This window comes from Rhinolophus hipposideros (genome assembly GCF_964194185.1).
Source record: "Rhinolophus hipposideros genome assembly, chromosome: 5".
NCBI classification, from domain to species: Eukaryota; Metazoa; Chordata; class Mammalia; order Chiroptera; family Rhinolophidae; genus Rhinolophus; species Rhinolophus hipposideros.
In genome coordinates this window covers 62,117,070-62,130,663 of record NC_138051.1, presented here as the reverse complement: position 1 = coordinate 62,130,663, position 13,594 = coordinate 62,117,070, and the positions used below count along the sequence as shown (strand labels likewise).

The 13,594-nt window shown below is 37.6% G+C and overlaps 1 protein-coding gene across 3 annotated transcripts in view; it reads right to left on the bottom strand.

Annotated features, from left to right (window-relative positions):
* Positions 1-2,133: 2,133 nt before the first annotated feature.
* The window catches only part of PTGER2 (prostaglandin E receptor 2), a 15,884-nt gene continuing 4,423 nt past the window's right edge, over positions 2,134-13,594 (bottom strand). For 2 of the 3 annotated variants that reach the window (XM_081048626.1, XM_081048629.1), the window contains exon 3: positions 2,134-6,225. In XM_081048626.1, coding sequence (XP_080904752.1) covers positions 6,004-6,225 — 222 coding nt within the window. In that variant the 3' untranslated portion in view covers positions 2,134-6,003. The remainder of the gene's footprint in view (positions 6,226-13,594) is intronic. The other variant, XM_081048628.1, reaches the window with a different exon arrangement.

Below are 13,594 nucleotides of genomic sequence, written 5' to 3'. Positions count from 1 at the left end.
AAAATGTCCTGTTTGAATAGTGTTTCAGGATCTGTTCCCTTGTGCTCCCCTCCTTGTCTCCATCAAGGGAACAGGGGACATGTTGATGTCCTGTTGTCTTTCTGTCTCTCTTGGACTCTTTTATGTTTACACATTTCTCTACAGGATCTCATGTGTGCCAATCTTCACTGTATTTTCTGAAATACAAACTTGTCCCACATGTTTATTACCATCATCATCATTGTTGACAGTTAACCAGAGTTAACAAGTAGATACTATGATCCCTCCACCATGGCCCCCATGAAGATTGAGCAAGCTGAGGCAGAGGTATGTGAGGAAGTCAGAGGGGCCACTGAACTGGGTGTCGAGGATAATACCAATCCCTAACCTTACTGACATTTAGCATGGCCACGTACAGTGCTGAATGTCCTGCACACATTTACTCATTTAATCCTCAAAACAATTGAGGAGATGGATAATTTTATTATCATTTTATAGATGAAGAAACCAAGAGTCAGAGAGGTTAAATAACTTGTCTGAGAAAACTCCAGCAGTCTGACAAATCTTTAATATCCCCCAGATAAATCTAGAATTTGCTCAAATTGTAAAGGTTGAGTGTGTGCATCAAAGATGACAGGACCCATTGGTGGGGGGATGGGGAAATTCTGTGCTAGGAAAAGCGTGCTTTAGAAGGGGATGAGTGAAGACAAATCCTGTTAGCAGGGTGGGTAACATGGACAGATGGCTTTGAGCACCACACTTTGTCAAAGCATTTTCCACTTTGTTAAAATTTGCTTTTTTCAGTTACTTTTATCAGCATTTATAACTATGCAGAATTGCTGAGTTGCTACATAAACTCTTTCTTTATAATAGCTGTGGCGACCTATTTTAGCTTATGTAAATTGGGGGATATGGCTGGGCCTCAGCACTGTTAAATGAGCTTTCTCTTGATTTTTCTCACTCCAGTGGTCCTTCTTAAAAATAAGGCTTCAGTACATTTCCAGACCAGTATACATGTTATCTCTCTTTGTTGTGCTTAGAAATAGCTGTTATACTGACTGCTGTGGGCAGGGAAAACAGAAAGATGCTTTGGTCTGATCCCCTTTCTCTCCCCTGATCATAACAACTGCCTCCAGAGTTGGATAGATATAAATGCTAAGCCTCAAGGAGCACAGTCCAGGACAAATATTTTGGTAAAGGAACCTATAGTATTAATAAAAGTGAACTGGCATCATAAGATGACTAACCATAGAACTGGGAAGTCTATGGGCAGAGCTGGGCTTCCTGTTACTCTCTAGTCCTGACTTTCTGTTAAAACTGGATGGTTCCAACTTCTGGGAGAGGGTTTATTTATATAGGGGGCCATCTTTGGAAGAGGGCACTTATTTGCACATAGGTGGTCGGCCAGAGGTGTGCGTCCTCACACTGCTGTGATGGTTTTGTTTCTTTTTCTTTCCTGAATAAACCCTCTTGTGGTGGACTACCTGGAGAATTATTTTGTCCAGTCAACAGTATTTTACCTATTTCCAATCAGATGGGGCTGATTCTTATTCCCCAAGCTTGCTAGAGGATATCAATTTGAAGTAGAAGGCAGAAAGACAGCCCACTTTGTGGTTTCAATTTTTGTGTTGGTATAATTAAAATAAAAAAAGAATATATTTTAATCTGCTTATCCTGGATATTCTCCATTTGCCCCTCTACTGTCTATCTGTACTACAGCCTCCATGGACTGCATCACCCGGGTTACTTACTCTCTGGATTACAGTTGGGTTTGGCAATGGGAGGAACAGGCAGAAGAGTAGAAAGTAGGAAGGGAGAACTGCCATCCACACCCTCCCTGTGGTTTGCAAGCAACTATGCTTCCCTATGTAAGGCCACAGGTTCCTGCAAGGCCACAGTTCCTGCTGGGTGGCAGGAGTCACTTCCAGTGACTGCTATACCCTTGTTCCTTGCAGCCTAGGAGTGGTAATAGCTTCCAAGGGATCCTTCACCATCCCATTGATTCCCTAAACCTTGTCTACCCCTCTGTAAATATTCCTTTCATTCAACAGTCCTCACCTTTTTGAGTGTGTGATTTCTTTCTGCTGGAATCCTCACTGTTATATTTGACTCTCGGCAGATTTTTAAAAAATGAAACACATAAGTCACAGAATTCAACCATCCAAACTGACCTTTAATAGTACATATATTTTATAGAAAATAAAAAAATATAATTCAAGAAAATTTACTTACAATAAAAAAAAAATCACAAAATCTACCAGAAAAAAAAGGGGCGGGGAGTAATTTTCTGAAATAAAAATTAATGCCCAATGCATGGCCTTGATCCCATGTATAAATTAGATGACTATATATAGCTTTTGTGAATTGCTAAAATAACATTTATTTTCATAGTATGTTTCAGGTGATCAAAATGCTTTGTAAATTTAAAAAAAATCACTAATAATACTGTTAGTGATTGGAGGTATGTTATAAAAGTGCACTCAGAAAGGGAATCCAATGGAGTTAAGTGTTTGATAAAGACAGAAGATAATCATCAAATATTCAAGTTGCAACACCTTCTGCATGAGTAGGCATTCTAAGTCCACATATATAAATCACTCATTTGCAGACAAGACTGCTTCTCTATCTGTGAACAGCTCAAAATCTTCTGAAATTCAGAAAACTATTAGATTTGGCTCAACCCATTAGATCTGGCAAAGTGAAATAAATAAAGCTCTGCTTCAGTGCAAGGTAGTTGTCTTCCCCTGCCTTTCAAAGTTATCAAATTCTAAACCTGAACATGTTTTTACTGGGTTCAAATCAGAGCTGACGTTATAGTAGCATTAGGACAGCCCTTTCAATTTGCACTGTTGTGAGCAGGCAAAGGTGCCAAAAGCTGAACCGAATTACACTGCGAATGTACTGATGTGGATGGGATTTGCCTTCCCCACTGCTCAGGGTTTGCAGCCTCTGCCAGCATGGTGGTTTGCACTGGTGCTGTTTCTAGAGCGTTGATCTGGCTCTAGGGTGTCACTAGGTCCAAACCACTTTCAGTTCAGATCTTTTGGAGGCTTTCTATAGAATCTAAGCAAACTCAGGTCCCTCTGAGATCTTTGGAGATTCAAGGCCACAGTTTAGTACTAGAATTTCCCAGTACTCTCTTGAGAAAGATGACCAAGGGCCACAGTGAACCATCCAGTAATAATTCAGCTCAGAACAAACTGCTTTGGCCTATCCCATTTCTGGCAACACGTAAAGTTGCTGCTGGCATTTTGTGGTGAATATCTATCCTGTTTCCCCCAAAATAAGACCTAGCCAGACAATGAGCTCTAATGTGTCTTTTGGAGCAAAAATTAATATAAGATTGGGTATTACATTATATTATATTATAACAACCCGGTCTTATAGTAAAATAAGATGGGTATTATATTAATTTTTGCTCCAAAAGACGCATTAGAGGTGACTGTCCAGCTAGATCTTATTTTCGGGGAACACAATATTATTGTTTCTTTCTCCCCTTTTCATTCCACTGGCTGTTGGGGGCAAAGAATGAAATCTAGGTCTTCTTTCATTATAATTCAGTTCACTAATACACCGAGCTAAGTTCTGTGTTTTTTATTTAACTTGAAAATGACTCAGTAAACTTAAACAAGTATGTCTGATGAGATGGGATTTTTAGAAAGAAAATATTTACATATCTAATTCTAGTAATTTTTTCTGTTATCTGTAAATTACCATTATTAGTAGTCTACTGACTACTACATGGGATTTTTACTCTCAATTCCTTCTATCTATCCATCTGTGTGTATGTGTGTGTGTGTGTGTGTGTGTGTGTATACATACATATATATATATGTATATATATCAGTGCACATGAAATAACAAGATTTAGTCATTTAACACAGTGCAAGGAACAGTAGGAAACTAGGAAACAAAGCCCTAGGAATCTACTAGTTCTTAAATAAATGGCTTAAACAGTTACATGTTGGAGCCCCAGAGTGAATCATTTTGTTCCCAGTAGTGATATTATGTCCAAGTTTGACTTTTTTAAGTTATCAGGCATTATTCCAGAACTTTGTGGGGTGATGAAGTGGGGTGAAGGATTATAGTTAACATTTTCAATTGGGGAAAAAAAGGCACCTGATAAAAGAAATAAATCTTCCAGATTCAAATTAGCTTCAGAATTTTATGTTTAGGAATTACCCCTGAGCCAGACTAATTAGTCCTATTTAGGCCAATTTCTTAACTTTAGAATATTTGGTGGACAGGGAAGATTTATTTACATGTCCAGATTTTAGTTAAGTTAAATTTTGCCTCGTTTGTCTAAATTAGTAGAAAAGCAAACCACTTATTTACTCTTTTTAAAATAAGAGCTGATTTGACATAGATTGTGTCAAAATACACTGATGCCTAGAATGGTTTGGAAAAACTACGTGATCTAACGACTTGTAGGAAATGTTTTTATGTAAGCAACTCAATGAGATTTTGGAAAAAAACTAACATCTCTTTATTTTTTTTTATCATAGCTATCTTGTAATAATACTGAAAAAAATAAGATGGTTCTACTATTTTAAACATAGTTCTGTAAGGAAAAAAATCCTCTTACCAAGTACTATATTGAACACTTTAAACTCTAATTTATAATGCAACCATACTTTAAAAACCTGCCAAATTAAATATAAATTTCCACTTTTATCTCATTGGAAAAATATTATATCTACACTAACTCTAAAACGTTATTTGGAGAAATTCATCAAATACTATTCTATTTTCAAATTTTTGTTTTATACTTTATTGTTGTGACATTTCAGATGAACTTACACAGTAACTAAGATATGATTAAACAGTGCAAATCCACTGAAATATTTTGATGCTGAGTTTACAGCATGTCAAACATTTAGATTTAGAAATATATTAAGGCATAACTCATGTTACATGATTTCCTATGTAGTATGAGCCAAACCATGTTTCCTGGAAAAAATACAGACAGATGAATTTTGCTACAACACAGAAATCTTATAAAGTAGATATTAGTCATTGCCTCACACCAGCATTAAAAGAGTTCCAGTGTATCTGAACAATTGACCAGATTTTTCAGTTTTTAATCCTAATATGTGGCTTCAGACATAGCCACATATGAAAAGGTTGGACAATTGAGTTCACGAACTTTCCACTGTGCACGTACAGGGTGGGAAGTTCGCGAACTTAATTGTCCGACCTTCGTACAGCCTCCCCTGGAAACAGAATGAAGAGTAATAATGAGAATTAACTTTCTTTATAGCCTGTTATTTCTTGTTGAGAGGAAAATTCCTAAAGTTTTCTTGATTACTATTAGCATGATGGACATTATAAAATAAATAACCTGACACTTTTTGACACATAGCTTCTGGAGGACTAGTACATTAACTAACTGAGCCTACTGTTCCACAAGTAATACTAACGAGAATACCATTTAGTATGAGTAATAGTGACAAGAGAGTACTCCCACACACACAAACATTGTAATACAAAGTGACTACGATTTTCAAACTCATTGTCCAAAGATAGTTTGTTAAGCAGTCACAAAACACCAGGTTTGTTGTTTCTACATACCAACTTCCTAGAGAATATATATGAAGTTTCATCTGGTCTGACTGTATGCTGTATGTTCATAACAATAGTAACACAGAAGATTAAAATAGAAAACACACAGTAACTATTTAGGGTTTTAAACAAATTACAAAACCGCATGCTTTCTCATTCAACAGGAAAGCTTAAATCAAAAGGCAACTGGATCTTAAATGCAGTTGGTTGTTCTTCTAAAAACCATGTGACATGCTTATTGAGGGTAGGTTTTATAGATCCTTCTGACACCTTCCATGAAGTGTCTTGTCAGCATGTGTGTAGCCCAAACTATTGCTAAAATGTGTGTTTACTCTGTTTTATTAGGTTAGCTTCATTTTGTTTATAAACCAACTTTTCTCATTTCTCCAAGGAACCATTTCAAAATGATCTTCCAGATGCTGGCTAATAAGCACATTTTAGCTGCTTTCTACAAAGGTCAGTCTATTTACTGGTGTTTGACGGGGCAGAACAGGAAGTTTGTGTTGAATCTTGTGTTCTTAATGAAACCCGACAACAGAGGACTGAACGCATTAGTCTCAGAACAGAGGGCCTAAGGATGGCAAAGACCCAAGGATCAATTATTGAATTAATTGATAAAAATCTAAGAGCTTGGAGGTCCCACTTTGCTTTTCGGGAAGAGGTTTCATTCATATATGCAAAAATCTGTAAGAAGCAAAAGGGAAAAGTGATGTTAGTTTTACATTAAAGCAATGGACAGGCTTAGACCATATGTAATTTAAAAGCAAAACATGTTTTGTGTGTTATAGTGGTAATGAAAGGTGGGTAGCAAAATCTCACTCTTCTTCCATTTGTTTATTTCTTACCAAAAACTCTGAAGCATCAGTATTGTCTCCTTTTGGCAGATGAGGAAATGAACCTCAGGAAAGTTAATAACAACATGTTACATAGATTACCGAATACTTAATCTGATTTAATTATCACAAGTCAGTGAGACAGGGTACACAACAGAGCATGGGTGCTGGCCATTGGACTGCCTAGGTTTGAATCTGGACTCCATATATACCATGTTTCCCCGAAAATAATACCGGGTCTTATATTAATTTTTGCTTATATTAATTTAGGGCTTATGTTCAGGGCATGTCATCCTGAAAAATCATGCTAGGGCTTATTTTCTGGTTAGGTCTTATTTTCAGGGAAACACAGTAGCTTTGGGACCATAGGTAAGAAAACCAACCTCTTTGTGCCTCAGTTTCTACATCGTTAAAATAGACATGATAATAACAACAAAACCTACTTATTAGGATCGTTGAGAGGAGGATAGGAAGTAATACATGTGAGCTTCTTAAAAGTGTCCTCACTTGGTACATGCCCCCCAATGTTAGTTACTATCTCCATTTTACCAGTGGGGACACTGAGGTGCACAGAAGTTGGGTGACTTGTCCAGTTCCCAGGGCAATTTAGTGGTGGAGTCAAGACACCAATTCCAACTCCCTTGACACCAGGGCCTGGCTCACCATGTGCTACATCCGGTTCCTCTATATTAGAGCAAAGGTCTTCAGAGCAATTTCCTAAACACTGGAAACTGACACATATTTACAGCTGACCAATGTTTTCAAACTAGTATACCAGTTCTTATCTGACTCCTTAGATGTTTAGGGAGCAACACAACTTTTTGGTCAGATTAAAAGGAATGAAGTGGTACATGCTCAGTAAAGATCAAACATTTCCTCACAGCTTACAGTAAAGAGGAAAACAGATATAAATCACACCAGTCATTTAAGACCACTTCTTCATAAGATTCCAGGGACATTCTTAACAATGGTAGCCCATGAGTTAGAAAGCTATTCCTTCTTTCCTCCACTCTCCTTCACCAGAAGAAGGAATGTTTTATTTTCTTCTCTCCTGGTACTTACTCTGCTGGCATCTGGCAACTGGATATACAAAGCAAATTGTGGGGAGGGAGAAGAGTAGTCATCTTCGAGCTGCTTATGTTAGGACAATAGCAGGAAGGTTTGGCAGCCACAGGTGTTTATGCCAGAGAATCTTGGCATAGGGAATGGAGAAAAGACTTGGCAGATGAGTAAGGAAAAAGAAGAATTGATGGTGGATTTCCATGATTATAGGGAGAAGAGGAAAGTAAGGTGAAGATATGCAATGGAGCAATAATTTCCTTGGCAGCTAAACTACTCTGGATGAGAAATATGCAGGACTTAGATAGTACATTTAAGGAGTGATTTTCAAGTTTAGAAATTCAGGATAACAGTATATATAAATTTGATAGATTAAAATATATTCATCACAACACACACACACACACACACACACACCCCAAGAACTCCGTTGTAGAAAAAGTCTATAGCTGATTTTATGATCTAGTTTCGTCACAGAATATAACACTGAATTGGCTAGCCAAATGGGCATTGTCAAGAGGGCTCAGTTTTCTAATGTCATGGCCTCACACATGAAGATGAGTCAGGTTTTCAGTTCCTGATCTCTTTAGAGAGTGAAAGAGCAATGAGAAGTGAAAATGGTTTAGAGAATGAAGCAATTCTGTACTATTTGTTTTCTTTCCATTTCACCCAATTTGCTGGGTAATTTTCAGAAATGCTTAAAATTTGCAATCTACAATATTTTGTAGAGACAATTTCTTCTTTTATAATTGGAAGAGACATATATTTCAGCAACCCTTGAAATTCTTGATGTAAGTTTTGTCTTCTCCTACCTCCCCACTTTTTTTTCTTTGGTTCTTGTCTTTTGCCTAGAATTCACCATTTTTAATCTTGTGGATCCTAGTTTTTTTCTTTTATTGTATAACATATATAACATAAAATTTACCATTTTAACGATTTTCAAGTGTACAATTCAATGTCATTAAGTCCATTCCCATTGTTGTGCAGCTGTGTTGTTTATAATTTTCAAATTTCCTGTATAGTATGATATTTTGACATGGTAAACACCTTTCTGGCTGGGAAGAGACTGCCCCTTCAGGGCTAGCCAATTCTTAGAGGTAGCCAAGGGCTCACCAGGGAGCAGTCCTTTGATATGCAAACTAACTAGTTCTGAGCCCATGTACTCCAGGAGGCAATATTTATTCCTCTGCCTTAATCATCCCAGTTCCCAGTACCAGGCATGTAGGGACCGCTCCTACACCTGAGAGCCTACTGAAATGATTCCCAATAACCAGCCCTAAGCTGTTCACCCTCCCCTGCCTTGCCTTTGTCTGGAAACTCCAGTAAAGGCCATGACCCAGGCTCTCTCCAGCTCCTGTTCCTTTTGCCTTCTGACATGCACTAGTACTTTCCCATGTGACCTAGCATATTGTGAAGTCCTTCCTGTTTCTAGGACCTGTATGATACACTTTGTCTTCCTGAGCCTCTCTTGTTTCCTCTTGTGGCCACACCTGACTGACCATCACACAAAAGAACACAGAACAGCAACCATCATCATCATCCATTTCCAGAACTCTTCACATCTTCTCAAACTGAAACTCTACCCATTAAATAATAATTCCACATTCCCTGCAGCTAATAATTCCTTTCCCTGCAGCTGATCCTGGATTTTAATTAAAGGCTAACACATTGACTATAAGTCAATTAATTAAGAGTGTTTCAGTGATATTCTGCTTCAGAGGCTGGTCGATTTACGTACGTTTTTACACATACTACTAAAAACATACTACTTTTGCACATACTGCTATAGCATTTTGCACATGCTATACAAAAAGTACTAAGCACTAATCTAAATGAGTTAAGGGAGTTTTAATTCCTTAGGACAGGCTCTCTCTACTGGGTTTTACTAAGACTATAAAGCTTGTGATACCTACAAAGCGGCACAGATGAAAATTAGTGTTTTTTATAGAATCTTTGGAGCCTCCCATGGAAAACTTCATCTTGGCACTGACCGGGTATTGTTTGTTTGAGCTATTTACCTACCATAAATACAACCATGTAGTGGGTTCAGAATTTTAAGGCAAACGAGAACTTTATCTAGCTGCTTATTGAAATCACCCGAGGAGTGTTACAAATATGCTGATGGTTTGCTCCCTCTCTCAGAGACTCTGATTAATTAAATATGGCTGTATTTTGGTTTTTAAAAAGCACCCACCACCCACCCACCCAACACATGGGATTCTAATGTACATCCAAGGCTGAGAACCACTACTTTAGAACCCTACCCAACCCCTGAAATAAAAACAAAAGACCCACTTAGGCCTGGCTATTCAAACAAATGACTTTGAGCTTCCAGAATTCCTGATAATTAACCCTCAATCTGATTTTCCCTTGGAAATTGAATCCTATAGAGATAGCAGGTAATATTTACTGGATACCTGTGTGTGCCAGGCATGATGCTAAGCAATTGCTAAGTCTTATTCTGTTTAATCCTTACATGAACCTGCAAAATATTGTTATTCCCATTTTACTAAGGAGGAAACCAAGGCTTAGAAGATTAGCTACTGTCTCAGGTGTAACCCAAACTTTCCTTTTAGCCACTACCTTGTTGCCAGCTATTTAAAAAGCCTGTGATGTAAAGTCTCATGTAAAATTCACCACGGACTGACTGAATTATGGGTTTTAGGAGACTTCTTTTCAAAGGTGTCATAAAGATTTTTGGGTATCACTGTTCCTGTTTATAGATTTAAGAAGCATGGCTATATCTAAGTAGCTTTCTTTGGGGCTTTTCTTCCCTCCATTTTGCACAGCTAAGTTGCAGGCAGAGATTGCTATACGTTTAGCTTTCTTGTGAAACTCATTGAGATGTCCTAACTATAGGCTTTGCAAAATCCATTCTTTAAAAAAATTATTTCATAGAGATTATTTTCTAGGTATTTGATGTTTTAAAGAAACCCCTTCCAGGGTGGCCGGTTAGCTCAGCTGGTAGCGCCAAGATTGCCAGTTCGATCCCCGTATGGGCCACTGTGAGCTGCGCCCACCTTAAAAAAAAGAAACTCCTTCCCCTAGATCACAGGTGCTTTCTGGTAGAGGGAACGGAGCCCATTTCCCTTCAAAAGGAAAGATGGGGGAGTAGATGTGTGGCTCCAGTACTAAAGCGTGTCCCCTGCCTTGTGGTCCAGGTGATGCCAGAGCAGGACACAAAAGAGAGTTAATGTTAAGGTTTAGAAAGTTAGTGTTAAGGTTTAGCACCCTCGGCCTGTATGTTCTAGGGTAGGGGCTTCAAGAAAATGTTGGACACTAGTATGAACCCAGAACTCAGATAAGCACAAGGTTTTGCAAATGATTTTGAAGTGATCCAGCGCTCTCCGAGGAGTGCAGGTTAGCAACCCTGGTCTAGAGGAAGTGTCAGCCTTCCTCAAATGCACTTTCCCTATCGTTGGTCTATTCCATCACACATATGTCCCAACTACAAAAGTCTTAAGTCTAGTTTTCTGTTAGAGGGGGGCAATTTTAGGCAGCAAAATATTCTGAGAAAAATGAAGTTTGGTACACCTTGCTAATATAAATTGAGGCACAATGGAGGTGAGCTCAAGCTAAGGATGAGGAGTAGTAGTCAGAAACTTCAAAATAGAAGACAGGAGAAGGCATGGAAACAAAGCAGGCCAAGTTGCAAGTTAATTGCATCATAAGCCTGTAGGTGGAAAGAGACTTGTTGAGTGATTGCCTTCCTGAAACACTGTGTCTCCAGAGACAATCACTCACTATTTCTATTCTTTTTCTTTTTGTTAACTTGATACTGTGATAGGCTCTTGACATGCCCCCAAAAAATACACCATCCCTGAAAGCTGTTTTTGATTATCTGAAACAGCAGTGAGGATCAGCTCCACCAATGCACAACTTCTCTTTTGGGAAAAGGACTACGGTTCTTGCTGTCTGAATTTTAAACACTTGGTGTAATTGTGTCATTAATCACAAGCACCATTTCATAATATCCAATGGCCAAAAAAGGTATCCAAATCCAAAAAAGGTATCAAGTGACAACAGTCATATAAAGAAATTTTCTCTTGAAAAGTAATGTGTGTTAAAATTATTTCAACAATCCCCAGTACATCACTAATGATGCATGAATGATAAGGCCTTTCCAATAGTACATGAATATTAACTTAAAATATCGCCAAGTGAAGTTCATTGTGATTATGCATAGAGATTTCTGGATATCTCTTTCATCCCTGCTAGAATTGTGACATTTTTCCATGTACTCGTATGTAATTGACCAATTTCATATCTGTTTTATAATCCCCATTCATGTCATAAAGAGTACCACAAATGAACAGGAAACTCCAGTATGTTTACTTGAGTTTGTTCTGTATTGCAAAGATCAGATTTCCACTAATCAGATTTACCTAGAAATTATAGCTCTAAAGAATTTCTAAAGATGAAGATATTTTTAGAATGAGTCAAAGTTCACTCTTGAAATTTTAGAACTGAATAAAACACATAAGTACTTTATCCTAATGGCATGTGGAAAACAGTTTAAAATGACCAGAAGCTATCCACAATTATTAGTAAAGTAGTGAGAAAGTGGCTTGATGTGGGGTGGAAATGAAGACACAAACAGAATCTGAAGCAAGAATGGATGTCTGATATATTTCCTGTGTTCTGTTCCATTTCAGGAAGAAAGAAAATTTCTATTTATCTCTGTGAAATAATGATAACAGCTGATTAACATAAGGAGGAATTTATTAATTTACACACTATCCCTTTAGAGCATAAACAGTTTGGAATATGTTGTTGGTCCCATGCATAACTTCATATTGAACTGCCAAAATAACGACATTTCCTAAACAACACATGCCTTTTTTTAAAAATCACTTAAGAAATGGTTTATGGTACCAATGGAAGATTTTACTTGAGGGGTAATTTGATTATTTCTTAATTTAGAGCAGCATTTACATTAGCCAATCTCCTTAAATCTCAGTCTCAGCCTTTTAATTTACAAGTCTGTGGAGAAGGAAAAAGGAATCACAAACTTGGCCCCAGCTTAGACCCCATGATCTGATATGGAGAAAAAGGTCTTTGCGCCTTATTTTTAAAGCTAACAAGTTGGAATTAAGAGGCCAAGTGGTCCAGATATTTATAACATCTTCAGAATTCTCTTATGAAATCTTGGAATAATTTTCTCATATGAGAAATGAGTACTTACTCATTTGTGAGTAAGTAAATGAGTACTTACTCATTTACCACTGAGTACTTACTCAGTGGTATTGTTGTTAAGAGCATAGCCTCTGTACTTAAAATGCCTGGCTTTGAATCCTGGCTCCAACACTCACCGGATGTGGCACCCAGGGTAAGTTGTTTGCCTCATCTGTAAAATGGGTGTAATAATACTATCTGTTTTATAAATTGTTGTGAAGATAATAGATTAGTGTATATAAAAATTGGCACTTAAAAAAGTTAGTCATTTTAATGTTAACAATAATGATATTTGAGGTTGAATTGGACTTCACTACAGGGCTCTGGGTATCTTACATTTTGATAGTTTCGCTTCCCAAAACTTTGGAAGTCCTACACTGGAATTCTTGGAGGAAGCAGTAATTCTAACCTTCCCACACTAAGACAATGACATTACTAGTTCCAGCTTTCCTAAATCCCCACTCCCTTCCTACCCCCACTCCTGAAGTGCTGGAATAAGTTGGTGTCCCACTGGGTACACAGCTGTGTACCCTCCTCCTTACTGGGTCACTTCTAAGGGACATAGAAAGCAGCTCTGGCAGGAACAGGCAGAGATAGGGTAAATTGCCAGTATTTTCTGGGACACAAGGAAGAAAATTAGTTAGGATAGTTCATTATTTTTTACATTGGTTATATTTTAAATTAATAATATTTTAGATGAGTTAAATAAAACATACTGATTAAAATTAATTTCATCTGTTTCTTTTTATTTTTTGTTGTATGGCTACTAGAAAATTTTAAAGTCCATATGTGGCTTGCATTTGTGGCTTATGCTGTATTTCTGTTGGACTGCATGTGCTCTGTTAGAGGAACAGGAGAATTTCTGAAGGCAACCACAGTCTTTGCCTTGTCTAACGGTATTCCTAGTTAAGACATGTGTAAATGATTCCTGCCTCAGGTGAGAGACTCCTGTAGGCCATTTTTGACCTCAGTTTTAGTGTGGGTCA